Raw genomic sequence first — 16,399 nt, 5'->3', positions numbered from 1 at the left:
ACAAGTGATTAATTCTAGTGGTGATCCGGATCACAATCTGTTCTTTCAATGGCGCTACGGCCTCGGCTTCTAGTCAAATGATGCAAATGTAGGGGGGGAAAAAAATGGGGAGAAATCTTTGCGTGTCGTGCCTTGTCGTCACAGCCAGTGTTGGAAAGAGTCGGATTCCTGTGAGTTTAAACTTCAGGTGAGGCGTTCTGAGCGTCTAACTGGTTCACCCTGTGCCCCGCCCTTCAATGTAAAGGCCAATCAGTGTTTAAACTGGTTCGTAAACATAAGGAATTTGCTTTAAAAGGGGGCATGTCGAGGATTAACATGAAATGTATAGACCTTGCTCTGAGGGTACTAGAAGGACGGCAGACATTTCTTCGTTCTCCTGTCCTCCTACACAACAAAAAAATGAATCACAGGTGAGCTGCTCTGATGTTATACGGTCATTTAAATCCACTATTGTCCATCCATCCATTTTCATTACCTGCTTCTCCTTTCTGGGTAAAGAAAATGGATGGATTTGTGAATATAATGAATAATTCATGAACAAAAAAAAACTTGACTCTCAGGTTAAAAAACAAAAAAGAACATTTTATTCTGAAAAGTTAACCCTCAGACCTCAAATTGCACAGTATTTGCTTTTCTAATTGTTTTTAACTTTGCTAAATGTTTCTGTTTTCAGCAGATTGGCAACAAGTGAGGGTGTGCAGGAGAATGTCAAGGTACGTTAGTGTCGGATCTGAAACTGCTCAGCATTTTATGAAAACGTTTTCCCAAAACTCATTTAGAAACTCTGTAATAATTACACATTCTTAACACACAATGTCTGCCTTTTTCTATTTTACTTCTGTTGAGATTTGTGAAGTTTACACCACCATAGTTTTTTTTTTTTTTTCTGAAAACAGTTATGTCATTTATGTTCTTTAAAGGGTAAAGGTAGACCTGAGTGTTTCTGCTTATATATATATGGTACTTGAACTAATAAAGCTGTAATCCTATCTTTGGTAGAAGATGCAGTTAGAGATAAAAGCAGAACAACTGAGCAGATCAGTTCACATGTTGGTGAGGTTGAAGGTTAGAATCAGGTGGCGCAATGGGATCCATATGAAGCAGCTTAATGTTTAAACCATGTTCAAACAGGAGCTAACTATGGAAAATATTTAAACTATTTTGCACACGTTCAGAAGTACTACGGCAGCCGCCTGGAGTCCTCCTGCGACCTGCAGACGAGTGCGGCCTCCGGCAGCTTGTCCTGCAGCAGATGCTCGCTGCCTCCGAGTGTCACAGAGGCTCTGAGTCTGGTTCACCCCGAGGTCACCAAAAGGTACCGCAGGCAGACGTTTTGGGACTGCTCTGGTTTAGATGGTTTCATTTGATTCATAGACAAACATATAAAGTGTCAGAAGAACAGAACAGGGTCTTCAAGTCAAACCCAGCAACTAAATGAACTTTCTTGATCAAAGCGTGTACATTTAAATTCCCTTTTAGTGTCAGCCATGATAGTTTTTTTTGTCTTCTCAGGCCTGTACCTCTCAGCGGGCTGGCAGATTCTCTCTGTAGACAGAAAGATGTGGGAATTACCAGAAATTACCAGAAATGCTAGAAATTCTGTGCTGCTTAAAATGAATAAATTGTAGAAATAGCAGTTTATTACCATGCTCCAAAGAGGGCTAAGTGTATCCAGCTCATTTCACAGAAACCTCATTGTTGTCTAAAGGTGAAAATTGTCTTTTTTGTACAATGTACTGCTAATAAAAGTCAGAGTCTGTTGTTGGTCGAACTGCACGTTTTGTGTTTTTGTTTGTTTTTTACATGGGCTGTAGGAGGATTTACAGATAAAAATAAAGAAATGTAAGAGTAACAGCCAGATCATATAATCCTGTATTTGTCCCTCAGAGGACAAATTCATATTGTTGCAGAAGCCAAGTGATAAGGAAGCTGTCATACATTAGGTATATTGAGATCATAATTTAATCCCAGCACACATATTAGAGGAGCTACACCTCCTGCTGACAGGAGTCTCAGAGCACACCATGGGACTTTGTTCACACAGATCCCTACACTTGCTTTTATTGTCGTTTCTTCAGGTTTTTTGGATGCGGTCTCCCGTTTCCAGGGAAACTGAAGGGCTGCAGGTTGCTGGACCTCGGCAGCGGTTCTGGACGGGACTGCTTCGCCTTCAGTAAGCTGGTCGGACCGAGTGGCCATGTGACAGGGATCGATATGACGGAGGAGCTGGTGATTAACTGCTCACAGCTTGTTACGACCCACTGGCTCAAATGGATGTAACACAATGAGAAGCACACAGCAGACAGGTGGAGTTAATTAAAATGAACTTTATTAGCTAAAATTAAGGAGTAGAGGGGAACCAAACAGTCTAATGGCATCCTGCTGCCATGGGAGATAAGTCCCTTCTACTCCTTAATTTTAGCTAATAAAGTTCATTTTAATTAACTCCACCTGTCTGCTGTGTGCTTCTCATTGTGTTACATCCATTTGAGCCAATGGTTCGTAACATAATGGGGGCTCGTCCGGGAAATGAACTCGGGACCTCTCGTTTGACGGCGTCAAACCTCACCCCTGCCTGTGAGTGACTGGATCTCCTCCCTGCAGGTGTCAGCATCTCGCCAGCACATCGGGTACCACCAGAGGCAGTTTGGCTATGAAGAGCCCAACGTCACCTTCGTCCAGGGGTACATGGAGGAGCTGGAAGAAGCGGGCATACAGAGAAACTCCATGGACGTTCTGATGTACGGGAAAGTCCGAGCGACTTCTCGGTCAGGTGGAAGAGGTTTGATCAGTTGGTAAAACACAACGTCTGCTTGATTGCAGCTCCAACTGTGTGATCTGTCTGTGTCCCGATAAAAAAGCAGTGCTACAACAAGCCTACAACGCTCTCAAGGTTAGTCCGAACCGTCACCACGACTTACTGTAGAAGCGTAAAACCACACACTGCGACACGCCTCAGCACTCATGTGATTTTAAACAGGAGGGAGGAGAGTTTACCTTCAGTGACATGTATGCCAGCCGAGTTGTTCCTGATCACATGAAGCAGGATCCAGTCCTGTGGGGTAAAGACACACTTCCGGGAACTAAAAGGAAGCATCACCAACAAAACATAAGGGCTACAATCTTGTTTTCTGTGCTGGATTAGGTGAGGGGATGGGCGGCGCTCTGTTCTGGGAAGACCTCATCTCTCTGGCCCGCAGCGTCGGCTTCAGTACTCCACTTCTTGTCTCAGCGAGCCTCATCGAAGTCCACAACAAGGATCTCGCAGCAAGAACAGGTAACCAACTCGAAGCCCTCAAGAGAGCGCAAACCTCCGCCAAGGCCACGGCGTGATTAAAAAGTGGTGCGATCCGGATCATAACCTGGACCAGCACCAAAATTGAATCCATTATTTTCTGTGACAACCTCAACATTTCCTGAACGTTTCCTCTAAATCTGTTCATTAGTTTTTACCTGATCTTTGCTGACAGGCAGACAAACAAACCAACGGACACAACTAGAAACAAAAGGAAAGTTTCCCATGAACCTTGAAATCAACAGGCATCATCTTTGACCCATGAGGTGTCCAGCTGTGCAGTTTGACATTCCTACATGACACTGCTGCATAGTTAGAGCACTAAGTCAACTGTGACCTTGACCTTTGACCCCATGACCTTGAAATAAACAGTGATCACCCTTGACCTACGAAGTGTCCAGCTGTGGAGTTTAACTTTCCTGTTGTTCAGCTGCAGAGTTAGAGCACGGGCTGATCTGTGACCATGACCTTTGACCTTGAACTCTGACTGGATCACCACCAGAGTTCAATCCCTTGTTCCTTGTGTCATGTTTGATGTTTCCTGAAAGTTTCAGGAAAATTTGTTCATAACTTTTTGAGTAATCTTGTGCGCAGGCAGTGGTAAAAACAAAAACTCAGTCTGAATCTTTGAAAATGGTGTTCTGTGGAAACTTCCTGAACACGCAGTATCTTACCTGTTGTGGATGGCTCTTTCAACAACCTCAGTTTAGAAACCGTGCGCATCGTGGAATGTTAGGTTTTTAGTTGATTATCTTTAATCAGCTGATCACCCTGAGCAGCCTGCTGGTTGTTTGGTGTCCTGTCAGTTCAGTGGGAGGTCCTACATTCAGGATCTGGACAGATTGTGTTCAGACCACCAAACATAGGCAAATAAAAGGGGCCCAGACCACCTTCTGAAGGAAAATGTATTTAGCTCTGCCTAAAGGCAAATTATAGAACCAGGTTTGAACCAGGGCTCTCCAAAATGATCCCCAAAAAGCCACCTACAGCAGGTAAGATACTGAATATTCATGACCTTTCCACATGACCTCACTCCAAAAGGGTTAAACTGTCACTTTAAGACAACACAGCCGTGACCAGCTCACAAACTAATCTGCGTTTTGTCTTCCAGGCGACATCAGATACGCGTCGAGCACCTACCGGCTCTTTAAGCTGCCCGAACGCTCAGTGGGGTCGAGCGCCACCGTGACGTACAAAGGGACCGAAGCCGAGGCTCCAGATCGGCTGGACTTTGACTCCTCTCACCGTTTCGAGGTGACGAACCCAATGATAGTCCATCGTGCTGTCCTGCTGTTCATGCAGAGACGTTTCGTTTATTGGTCCGATTTTCAGATGAACGTCAGGGCTTGGTGTTTTTTGCTTGTGTCCCATGCAGAAAGGCGTGGCGATGCGGGTGAACGCAGAGATGGCGGCGATCCTCCAGAACTCACGATTCGCCGAGGATTTCAAAATCGAGATGCTCGATAATCACGAGTCCAAGCCAGAACCGGCCCCACAGGTAGCTGAAGTTATGGCTCCACTGTGGCTAAAGTGCTTTAATTCTTCAGAGTTATCCATAAGCTGCACTTTCGTTACATTTAATAACAATTCTTTTGTAACGTTGTGATGTTTTGTTTTGTTTGTTTTTCCCAGCTGTGCCACCTCAACCCCTTTCTGTTGGCTGAGAAACGAGGATCCTCTGTGAAGCAGTGCTCCAAAACCTGCAAATAAGTGTAACAAAATAAAACCTTTAACGGTGTCAGTGTCTCTACATTTGGTTAATTGGCTAATTTGGTTAATAATTATGTGTGAAATGCAAAATCAGGATAAAAAAAAAAAGACTCCTCAATGACATGAACATCGCCCGCTGCTTTTCATGCCAGAGTTTCAGTCTAAGATCATCTCATGATGCCACGTACGGCAGCCAAAGTGCTCCACCAACCACAGAGGTAACACTGCCCTCACCACCAGTCCACTTTGAGACAAAAACAAGTCATGAACCTTTTAAACCAGAGAAACTGGAGGGTTTTATGATACCGTTTAACCAAGAGAGCCCCTGAGAGTCGGTCACCCCGGTCTCAGCTACTGGAAAACTGAATGAGCCATTTTTCTGTGTTTGCTAAGGTCGCTTAGCTGCGGCGGCCATCTTGAACCGGACCAACTGCAAAAGTTAATCGTCTGTAAATGTACGGCCTGGGATTACCTTCAGTGAGTTTTGTTAAAATCTATTTGCTGGTTATTTTCACCTCATTTTTATGCTCAGATATTTCAGGTAAAGTTTTCAGGTAAAGAATGTTTACAATGTTTACATTGTTTACATTCAGTGCATACCTGCATTTCAGATCTGGATGCCCACATATCTGGAAAACTACTGAAGTAAAACCTGTCCACGCTGCATCACTAACTTCCCCTTTTTATGGTCATTATGACAGTACTAATGAATAAATTCACTCAAAATAAATGATATCCACAGATATTTAATCATATATATCTTTACAAACACAAAAAACTGTTTAAAGACACCTTTACCTCTAATTCCACTTTGGTCATTAGAAATAAATCTGATCATTCAGGCTGACCAAACGCAATAAAGCTTTAGCGTTACCACGGCGACAGCACTGGGGAGAGAGAGCAGGCGTGAGGTCCGGCTGGGGTTCTTTCCTGAGGCAATAAATGAAGCAGCTAGATTTCCGACGTCCTTCACCGGTCGGCTCTGCTCCTGGAATCATCTGCTCACATCTGCAGCCAGCTCAGGTCGTCACATCTGCACCGGATCAGGCGAGTTAGAAACGGAACCGAGAAACACGTCTTCACGTGTATTTTACAAGCACGTGTTGGGAGTGACTCTCAGCTACTACCACGGCAAGTTTTAGATCAAAATCTGTAGAATTCACTGAGTTGTAGCCATTTTTGATTTGCATTTAAACAAGACTGATTGGCTGTGGCGGCCATCTTGAACTGGGTCAGCTCCAGAAGCTAATCAGCCGTAGACGTGCAGCCAGTAAATACTGTCCCGAGAGTTTCACCGAGATCCGTCCGGTGATTCGTGAGATATTTTGCTAACAGACAGACAGAGTTTGCCTCCAGTGGTTAATGCAAAGGGTTCAGTGTTCGAAGTTTGTGTTGTGAGTGACTCTCAGCTACTACCACGCCAAGTTTCAGCTCGGTATCTGTCAAGCTGGCTGAATTGTAGCCGTTTTTGTGTTTTCTAAGGTCAGTTGGCTGAGGCGGCCATTTTGAATTGAGCCCAAAAGTTAACCAGCCGTAGAGCTGTTTCATTAAATCCCATCTGATTCATGAGACATTTTGCTCACAAACAGAGCTGACAGGGAAGTTTTACACCCCGCCAGTTTTTAGCTACGTCCTGTAGTCGTTTTGTGTTTGGTAAGACTGCTGTGCTGTGGCGGCCATCTTGAACTGGAACGACTCAATTAATTCATCGGCTGTAATCAGTAAAAACTCTGAATGGAGAGTTATGTTTATGTTTAGTATTTGAATTTTCTTTTCTCTTCTCATGAGTCGACCTTGTATGTCGACAGCGAACACGCTCGCATCGGCGTCGCTCACCGTGCCCGCTCCTTCGTGATGGCTTCGCCGCTGGCCATCAGCTCCGCGAGCCGAGCCACCGCGGGATCGAAGGCCAGGCTGGCAGCAGCTACCACCTCCTGCTCCCTGTTCGGGACAGAAACGTTTAACGCGCACGGCTTGAACTTCCTGTCAAATGGGGTCGCCCGGCGGCCACTCACTTGATGTAGAACGCCAGGAACTTGCGCTCCTTCACTTCGCCCTTGAACAGGATCTCTGTGTACCCCTCGCCATAGCCTGTGGAGGGGAAACCGAAAAAAAGAGATCAGTTCTGCAGTTTCCCGAGCCTTTTAAACAAACTGAACGTCGTCAGAGTCGTGTCGTAAAAGACTTTTTTATTTTGGAGACTAACGCAGGCACAGAAAAGAGCAAAGTAAAAGAAACTCAACATCAGTGTGAAACAGGACAATAATAATAAGAAGAATAAAGCGTCACACATAGATGAATCTGTTATATTAAAATGAACGGAAACATGAAATACCCGACCTGCGTATCTGATGCTCTTTCCGGCGAGAGCGGACCAGAAGAAAGGCACAGATTTAATTGGTGTTGGTTTCTTCAGCATGTTTAGAGCTGCTACTCTTCCTGGTTTTGAAACAAAAAGCAAAAATAAACCTGAGTGTTGTGTTATTTCCACCCACGACATGATCATAAATTCATTTAAACGAAATAAAACCAACATTCCTCGAAGGAAACGCGTATCGCCCGCTTCCTCGACTTGTGTTGAGAAACGACAGCGTTGCAGACGTTTTGTCCAACGTGGACAACATCTGTACGTGCCATCATCAATCACAGGATGTGTTGTGAATGACTCTCAGCTACTACCATAAAACTGACTGAGATGAGTTGTTTTTGTGTTGGTTTATCCACCTGACTCCAAAAGTTAATCAGTCGTAGATGTACATCCTATCCAGGTCGATTTATAAGATTTTACTGCTTGTTTTTTTTTAAGTTTTAAAGGGTCTGAGCCCGCCAGATTTATGTGATCTCCCCAAAAAAAGCGCTCCGCTCCACTTTCATTAAAATCTGATGATTCTTTTACCAGCAGACGGACAAACAAACCCCGACACCCTGACGCCGCCGGCGAGCTAGAAGGAAGACCTGTGAGGGTTTGAATCCTCGAGGCTGCTCACCGTGAGCGTGGGACATCTGCCAGTGGGCGACGTTGACCCGCTGGCCGCCCTGAATGCTCAGAGGGAAGGAGGTGACGTCCCCGGCACTGAAGATATCTGCCACACTGGTCCTCATGTGCTGTGAGAAGAGAAGGGCTGTCAGCGTCACCCGTGACGACCCACGACACCTTCATCTCGACAGAGAATGAAATTTAACAAACTTGGCCGCACATATCAGCTGTTCCGCCACACAGGAAGGTGCAGCATCACATTGCTGCTTTGTTTTCAAGTCATTTCCGCCAGGCTTCAGTCTTTCCTTTTATACATCACCTTGTCGACAATCACAGCTTTCCGAGAATCCACGGCGACATCACTTCCTGCTAAAAAGTCAGAATTTGGGATAACGCCTGAAAACAAAAGAAAAACAAATGTCTTGGCATTAGATTAACTTGGTTTTATTCATAACAAATATTAAAGGAAGCAATTTAAACACAATAAAAAAGCATTGTTAACAGAAAAGCGCATTACTTGTAATTTAAAATCATTCTTTTGGTAATGATTTTACATGCTAACAACTTCTTTTTATAGACTTTTAAGAAGGTAATTCTTCTTTTTTGTGCATGTTCACAAATTGCAGGCAAGATCCCAAAACGTTGACATAAATTTAAGCAATATATCAACTCTCAACCTAACGTAAGCATCAAATCATTTAAAAATAAAACTCAATGTCAGCGTGAGTTTAGAAGGAAAGAGACTCACTCGTTTCTTTAGACAACACTTCAGAAAACCTGCTTGTTTAGCTCAGTTTTGACATTAGATGATAAAGGGTAAAAAGGAACGAAATGTCAAAAAATGCAGCCGGTGGTGCATTTCGGTCACCGTGGCAACCACACAAACGTGTCTGTCACTCCCTGGCTGCCAAAGGTAATGACAGGCGGATGGAAACAGATTCACAATCAGGTTTGCGTTGTAATTCCTCACACCAATAAGCGTCACGTTTGGATTTCGTGCAACAGAATATTAAAATTACCAATTCCAGCAATCACCACGTCAGCGTCCAGCACTGCTCCACTGTTCAGCACCACCTGCTTCACCTAAAATCAGACAAACTTCAGAGACTGCAGACTTCACCGATTCTGGGATGTGTTTCCCTTGGATGTTTTGCCCTACTCTTGAATATTCATTAAAATTAAAACGTCCGGCATAAAGTCAGCGTTACCTTCCCGTTCTCTCCCTTGATCTCAGTCACCCTGTCCTTCATAAAGAACTTCACTTTTCTTTCCTCCAGCATCTTAAAAGGAGAAACTGCTTTAATTGTTCCATACAACAAGAAATAAACCCGGCACAAAACATAAGGAAATTTGAATTTAGTCGATTGTTTCTTTGATGTTACGAAGCTTCTTGGCAGTAAATCTTACATTGTTGAAAAGCCAGTTTATATCTCCTCATATGGAGCCACTTTAGTTGTGCCAATGGTTTATTGCCAAGAAGCATGGTTACAAGAAAGAAACAATCAACAATCATCAGTAAAGAAACAAATTTCTTTACTTTTTGCACACACGAAAAAAGAAAAAAAAAAATCAAACTTTTGTTAACATTGCTCCTTACTTCCATCGTCATCTTGCCGATTTCTGGCCCCAGAGACTTCTCAAATGGGTACGAGGTGGAGCCGACCAAAGCTACACTGGCAGCTTTATCAGACAGGTACGATGCCACCTCCATGCCTGTTTCATTAACACAAAAACAAACAGCTCACCTGTGTGCAGATGGGATAAATCCAACACATCTGAGCAAAACAGACTCATCCCAATCGAGTATTAATGATTATGATGATTTGCTGCAACTGAGGGCTGTCATGTGAACTTAATTATTGGATATTTTTTTAAAAAAGAAAAAGGATGCTTCAGGATAACCTATGAAGGACGCTCCAACGACAACAGCCTTCTTGCCGAGGGAAGAGGCGTGGATCTCTTTGGCGTCTTCATAACGCTGCAGCAGGTGGACCCCCCTCAGCTCTGAACCAGGACAGCTCAACGGACGAGCTCTGCAGACAAATATAAAAAGAAATCCTCAGAACAAAACCACTTTGTTTGCTTTGTTTAAAAAAAATGGACGGGATGGTGGGGATCACCTGCAGCCGCTGGAGATGAGGAGCTGGTCGTAATGTTCTGAGGTGCCGTCGCTCATCGTCACCACCTTATTGGCCGGGCTCACGGACGTCACCTGCAACATACAGACCGCAAACACGTCATATCCCCACAAACCATCAAAAAAAAACTAAAACGCCTTGAAGGAATGCATATCGCCTGCTGCCTTTCATGCCAGAGTTTCAGACTGAGATCTTCACTCTCAGCTACCACCACACCAAAATGGACTGAATTAGAGCAATTTTGCTATGTTTGCTAAGGTCAGTCATTTGCGGCGGCCATCTTGAATTGGGTAGATTTTGTCAACATTGACAAAGATGCACTCCACCTTGTCTTGGTCGTTCAAAACTGAAGCCGAAATGTCCGATATTTTTGGTGCTGCCGTGTGTTTTTCAGAACCAGAGTCTGCGCAGGAGGGACGTGGGATTGCGCCATCGACGGGGAAGTCCCGCCCACACGCCTAACCGCCAATCACATCGCAACACAGCACTTTTTTAAAAGCCTAAAAAACTAAACGCAGTGACAAAAAATAAAACAACTTAAAGTTGAACTTACAGCAGCAAGGTAAGAGCTGAAAGGATCAACAAAAAATCATCTCTGGAAGAAAATTATCTGAGGGGCGTTTTTATTTTTTAGTTCAGTTTGTTTACACGGAGGGGTCGGATTTAAAAGCCAGACCACTAGAGGGCGCTGGTCCATAGTGGCTTCAACTTCCAGCGTCCAGTCCTGTCTCTAGTTTTAATATTGTTTATGTCCATCTAATTATTGCCTGAAAGGCTCATTAAAATCTGTTAAGTGTCTGCTAACAGACAGACGCGGCCACCTTTCAGTGGCGGGCGATAAGAACGTCTCTCACCTCTTTCCCCGTCCAGATTTCTATGGCATACTGCTGGTAGAAGTCACACGAGCGGAGGAGGATGCTGCTGCTTTCCACGTTCATCGCCTGCGAAAAGACGGCGCTTTTTACCGAAAGGCAAAACTGCTGCTTTAACGAAGGCGCAGGGGACCTGGAAGGAAGGGTCACTTCTCCGTTCTGGGCTCGTTCTCACTTTGCTGAGTTTGGGTTTGTCGAACGGAGGCAGGCTGTCCTTGGTTACGATGACGACCCGACCCTGGTAGCAGTTCTGCCGGAGCGTCTCGGCGCAAACCAGGGAGGCAGGACCTGAGAGCACGGGCGACGAAGCTCTCGTTTATCTCCGTCCTGCAGGTTTTCTTTTATTTCTGCAGAAAAACTCACCCCCTCCTATCAGCAGGATGGTGTGTTTGGCGTCAGGCTGAACTGTGCACATCTCCTTCACCCGTTTGGTTACATTCAGAGACTGAAGGAAACAAATTGTGCCTTTTTATAAGCACTAAGTTCAAAGTAAATTTGTCATTTTAGGAGTCCACGACTCATTGCTTACCTTTTTGTTGACGGTGACATAAACACTGCCATTCTCAACCTTGACCTGGTAAAATACAAAAACAAAACTACAGAAATCTGCATAAAACTGAGCTTTTCAGATTAAAGCAAACACAACACTCGCCATAATGAACCTAAAATGAGCAAAGCGGCAGCTAATGGTAGCAAAAATGGATGCTGAAGCTGAAAAATAATAGAGCAAGTGTGCCAAAGAGAACAATGTTTTTGAAAAGGGCTGAAAATATCTCACTGTGTGTGTTCTTTCATTTTATTTTATTTGAAATAAATTTAAATATTCTGAAAGATATAAAAGCGACCAAATAAAGGTCATAGCACCCTACTCCCAGTAGAGCTGTATGTTATGATACATAAATGGTTAAAACAGCACCAAAGATGTTAAGTACCACGCTATTTATTATAATTTATTAGTCATATGTAATTATTTTATGGCACACTTCTGTTTAAACATTAAACATACTTATTGATTTTCCTGTCAGTTTGCAATAAATGGGAATAAATAACTTGAGTGGGACTTAGTTTATGATTATTATCTGTTGAATTTGTAAAAGGAGAAACAATTTGGTTTTATACGTTTCCCTGCTTGTTTCTTTCTTTTTTTAACCTTGTAGCTGGGTAAACAGTCCAGGCCCGGATACTCCTCGATGTCTCCAGTTTTCACGTTGAAGCAGGCTCCGTGAAAAGGGCACCTCACCCGGTCGCCAACCAGCGCCCCTGGAAAACAAAATCCCTGACTTTTACACCCGAGGCCCGTCTCCCGTGCACACAGAGAAAAGCAAACGACGCGTTTACCTTTAATCAGAGGAGCGCTGTAATGAGAGCACCTGCTTCCCACGGCGCTGTACTGACCCTGGGTTCGGACCAGCAGCACCTTCTGGTCCTCCACGGTGACTTCCTTCATCCTTCATAAACACACACACACACACACAGAAGAGCGTAAAATGAGACAGGTGGGTAAAGGTTTGTGTCACCGGAAGCGGTGTGATTACATCTGAAATCTGATCTGGTTTACAGCATGCCGGGGACTTACTGTCCATCCTGGAGCTCAGACTCCTGACAGACTAGTCCCGTCAGCTCCTCCTGCTCTCCCCTTTGACCTGCCTGTTGCTGCGCATCCATGCCTGCAAAAGAAAAGGCAAAACACGTCTATTGTTAAACAGCAAGAGTCGAGATTACAAGTATTACTACATATGGGTGGTGCCTCCACATTAGTAATATCTGCTTCTTCTTTGTGGTCACCATACAGCTGACAGCTGAATCCTGCTATTGTCTAGTTAGGCCACATATACATCTTAAGGACCCCTAAATTCTATATGTTTTTAAATCTATGTATCTATATATATATAAATATATATAGCCCCTCCATGTAAAGGAGTTTGGGTGATAAGCTAACTTACAATATGAACAAATTGTTGCTGAAGTCAACAAAACAACCCTCTAATAGTGAAGTAAATATAATTTGCCTTAAAGCCACGACTAATTAAGTTGATTGAAAGTGATCAGGAACATCAAACACTGATATTAGAACCATCAAACAGCAGATTAATATCCCGCTGAGCCAAAAATTGCACATTATCTCATCATTATCCGTATAAACAAGCAGCTCCGTACTCACCCGATTCGTTTCAGAGGTCGGAAAAAATACTGCTGTTAATAAATGATCACATCTGTGGGTCAGAACCGCAGTGTTTGAACTCCTACAGACGGGCTTTGAGCAGAAACTCTCCCTCCAGCAGAACAAACCTCCAGACTCTCAGGTGACACCGCCCGGGTTCCTCCCATAGCAACAGTAACCAAGGAAGGACTGTCCCTGCATTGTGCTGAGGAGAAGTGCGTCCTGCGCATGCGCCGAAAATCAGGAGACGCTTTGACATGGGAGAGATATTTTTTCTGTTCCTGGTCACCTCTGATCTTTACTTTCAGACATTCATTTGTTCATTTTTACTTTCAAAAATATACTTTTTTAAACTTATTTTCTGTCTACTGCCTGACTGAGTCTGTTACATTTACTTTTATACAACTCACTGAGGTTCCTTAATGTGTCTGATCTATTACTGTGTTTGTAAAGAAAAAAAATCAGATGTTGCAAGGGAACGAAAAACTATTTTGAGGGAACAAAAAACTATTCAGAGGGAACACAAAACTACTGCGAGGGAATGAAAAACTATTCAAAAGGAAGGCAAAACTGCTGCTAGGGAACACCAAACTATTTTGAGGTAACAAAAAACTATTCAGAGGGAACACAAAACTTTTCAGAGGAAACGCAAAACCATTACTAGGGAACACAAACCTATACTGAGGGAACATAAAAGTATTCAAAGGGAACGAAAAACTATTTAGAAGGAACCAAAAACTAGTCAGAAGGAACGCAAACTGCTGCCAGGGAACGCAAAACCATTTTGAGGGAACAAAAACTACTGTGAGGGGATGAAAAACTCTTCAGAGGGAACGCAAAACCATTACTAGGGAACACAAAACTATACTGAGGGAACGTAAAACTATTCAAAGGGAACGAAAAACTACTGCAAAAGAACGCAAAACCAATGCTAGGGAACACAAAACGATTTAGAGCGAACGAAAAACTTCTTTGAGGGAACGCAATAATCATTTTTTGCCGATCTATCCCTCATGAGGCTCCTTAGTACCTGAAGGGTTGTGTTTTTCAAGAAATTGGGGTACAGACCAGCACAATTATTAGAGCTAGTAGAAAAAATAAATATGAACGTCCAAAGAGCAAAGATTTTGTAATGAACATCGTCTCTTCCTGCCTAGATGACGCGTTTGGTTCTTCAGAAACACCTTTTGGACCTGACCTGACTGAGTGTTGTTCAGACAGGTCAGTAGGTGCTGTTTCTGGCCGGCAGGGGTCGCTGTGAAACCAAAGATCGCAGCTTTAATGTTTATTCTCAGGTGCAGAGACTTCAAGCAGTGCTGTTTTTGGTCCAGTTCACAGCCCCGGGTCATATTTAAGCTCCAGCTCTCAGTCACAATATCAAACAAACCAAATGCTCCAAAATAAAAGCCCTCATGTGTCCTCTGAATGGAACCCGTGGTGGTGCGTTAAAGTGCGCCGTGTACATTTCAATTTCTAACAGGTTTTGGTTATTTTCAGTCTAATGTACTTTGTAAGAAACTTAGAAAATAAAAAAACTGATGGCACACGATTACCTTTTACCTCCCTGAATGTACTGCTCCTAAAAATAACTCAATAACGTTCTTAAATTAGGAATCTTCCCTAAATTTCCAAGCTGGACTATAAAATAAAACTCCCACCTTTTATACAAACTTGTAGTTTGTTTGATGCAAATAATATATTTATAAAGACTTTAGCTGCAATAACAGTCGATCTGCTTGTGTTAAATTATAATGTAATGGTCACGTGTTGCTTTTTTTCTTTTTGAGGGAATCGTTTCTCCGTTTTTTTTATTTTTCCGTACTTCTATTTTCTTTTTTGCATACTTAATCCTATTTTTTAATGTATCCAAACATTCAGCGCATTCAGGTGCTGGGACTTTTGGTTTTTATAACTTCTATACTTTTCAAAATATTTCCCTTTATTTACAATTAATTACCCCACAGAAATACATCAAGATCTCTTCAATTCCTTAAAAACATAAAATAAAAAATGCTCTCTTTGTCTGCTTCAGCATACATGCTCCGCTTTTGTTTTCTTATGCTACTATTAGCTTTCAGCCCTTTGCTCCTTTAGCTAACCCTTTTTCTGCTGTTAGCTTTTAGACAGCCTTTTGCTACTTTTAGCAAACATTATGCATTCAGTTTTTAGCTAGACACTCACTATGTTAACCTTTTAGTTTGCATTTTGGTACTTTTTAGTTTTTAACTAGCCTTTTGTTAGTTATAGCTAACCCTGTGCTACTATTAGCTTCTAGTTAACATTTAGGTACCTTTTAGCTTTAAGCTAGAATTTAGCTATGTTTAGCTTTTAGCTTGTGCTTTGCTACTTTTAGCTACTGTTTTGCTTCTCAGCATTCTGCTTCTTTTAGCTTTAATGATTCAGTAATTTTCAGCGCTCTGTGTTCTTGGAGAAAGATGCAATTTTCTCTAATTTTATTTAGTTTTGTCTTTAGAGTTTGGAGCAGTGTTTCTGAAAAAAAGTGTAAACAACAACAACATCAATAATAATAATAACTTTAGAGCTATATGTTTTTTTATTAGGCAGGATTTTGTTCTCATAATTTGGATGTTTCTTTGTTTATTTGGTGCAACCTTATTTTACGTTTTTATCACATTTTATGTCAGTTTTATAACCTTTCTGTGCATCTTGCTTGTCATTTTCGTCCTATAATAATTATTAATCAGCTTGGTTGTTCTCAGATATGCATTAAATTACTTGGTGAAGACCGAGGACCGCAGAAATAACCAGGTAAATCCTCTCCCTGGGCTCAGTAATCGGTTGTTTGGGTGAGCGTGTTTTTTTTTTTTTTTCCGACGGTACGTGAACATCACCCAGCAACACGTGAAGGCGCGCTCGTGGTCGCGCCCCTGTGTGGCGGGGCGGGGCGAACCCGTCGTTTGGGTTCCGTCGGAGTCGAAAAGTTACACAAGCTACTGCTGGGATGAGGTTTTATAAAAAAGGGCGGTTTCGCAACTGTCAGCTAGGCTTCACGCCTGGGTCCGGCGCTCACGTTTACCGGTTTTACCTGTGAACGAAAACCACAAGATATATAAATATATTTAAAGAAAAAAAAAACCCACCAGCCTTTAGTTTGAATCGGAGGGGAACCGTTTAAGCGACTCGGATTTGTTCGTGAAACTCCGTCGAGCGCGTGTTGACACCGTGATTGAATCGCCCCCCTCCTCCTCTCTACTCTTCGCTCCGCTCGGACCGCCGCCGCCGCCG

The 16,399-nt window shown here is 43.0% G+C and overlaps 2 protein-coding genes across 4 annotated transcripts; one reads left to right on the top strand and one right to left on the bottom strand.

Annotated features, from left to right (window-relative positions):
• The first annotated feature begins 204 nt into the window (after positions 1–204).
• zgc:153372 (uncharacterized protein LOC767695 homolog) lies at positions 205–5,033 on the top strand. Of its 2 annotated transcripts, none has more exons than XM_017433356.3 (11): positions 205–410; positions 677–713; positions 1,176–1,315; positions 2,079–2,229; positions 2,605–2,741; positions 2,824–2,893; positions 2,981–3,062; positions 3,146–3,277; positions 4,407–4,549; positions 4,671–4,793; positions 4,928–5,033. In XM_017433356.3, exons 1-11 carry the CDS (start codon positions 301–303, stop codon positions 5,003–5,005), a joined length of 1,203 nt encoding a protein of 400 aa, XP_017288845.3. In that variant the 5' UTR covers positions 205–300; the 3' UTR covers positions 5,006–5,033. The 2 variants fall into 2 exon arrangements, with proteins under 2 accessions (XP_017288845.3, XP_017288844.3); XM_017433355.3 differs by having other exon boundaries at positions 206–410; positions 674–713.
• Positions 5,034–5,731: 698 nt separating this feature from the next.
• Positions 5,732–16,392, bottom strand: aifm4 (apoptosis inducing factor mitochondria associated 4). 2 transcript variants are annotated; one of them, XM_017433399.3, is made up of 19 exons: positions 16,255–16,392; positions 12,569–12,659; positions 12,331–12,440; positions 12,143–12,252; positions 11,522–11,566; positions 11,356–11,437; positions 11,168–11,280; positions 10,975–11,061; positions 10,103–10,194; positions 9,885–10,015; positions 9,580–9,695; positions 9,191–9,262; positions 9,002–9,065; positions 8,302–8,378; positions 7,993–8,110; positions 7,346–7,444; positions 7,021–7,096; positions 6,842–6,946; positions 5,732–6,038 (listed from the first exon to the last, which is right to left on the bottom strand). In XM_017433399.3, the coding sequence occupies exons 2-19, from the start codon at positions 12,655–12,657 to the stop codon at positions 6,008–6,010; spliced, it is 1,617 nt and encodes a 538-aa protein (XP_017288888.1). In that variant the 5' UTR covers positions 12,658–12,659; positions 16,255–16,392; the 3' UTR covers positions 5,732–6,007. The 2 variants fall into 2 exon arrangements, with proteins under 2 accessions (XP_017288888.1, XP_017288887.1); XM_017433398.3 differs by lacking the exon at positions 16,255–16,392 and adding an exon at positions 13,154–13,310.
• Between the last annotated feature and the right edge of the window lie 7 nt (positions 16,393–16,399).

The sequence above is a fragment of the Kryptolebias marmoratus genome, linkage group LG2 (genome assembly GCF_001649575.2).
Source record: "Kryptolebias marmoratus isolate JLee-2015 linkage group LG2, ASM164957v2, whole genome shotgun sequence".
Taxonomy (NCBI): Eukaryota; Metazoa; Chordata; class Actinopteri; order Cyprinodontiformes; family Rivulidae; genus Kryptolebias; species Kryptolebias marmoratus.
This window is presented reverse-complemented; position numbering and strand designations above follow the sequence as displayed.

Bases quoted from the DNA above. Each gene is read 5' to 3' on its own strand.
- zgc:153372 (XM_017433355.3), top strand. From the start codon at position 301: ATGTCGAGGATTAACATGAAATGTATAGACCTTGCTCTGAGGGTACTA. The intron at 411-673 runs GTGAGCTGCTCT...TTCTGTTTTCAG, and splicing joins AACAAAAAAATGAATCACAG to CAGATTGGCAACAAGTGAGG. The intron at 3,063-3,145 runs GTAAAGACACAC...GTGCTGGATTAG, and splicing joins GCAGGATCCAGTCCTGTGGG to GTGAGGGGATGGGCGGCGCT.
- aifm4 (XM_017433399.3), bottom strand. From the start codon at position 12,657: ATGGATGCGCAGCAACAGGCAGGTCAAAGGGGAGAGCAGGAGGAGCTG. The intron at 9,696-9,884 runs GTTATCCTGAAG...TTAATGAAACAG, and splicing joins CGTTGGAGCGTCCTTCATAG to GCATGGAGGTGGCATCGTAC. The intron at 8,111-8,301 runs GTGATGTATAAA...CTCTTCTCACAG, and splicing joins AAGCTGTGATTGTCGACAAG to CACATGAGGACCAGTGTGGC.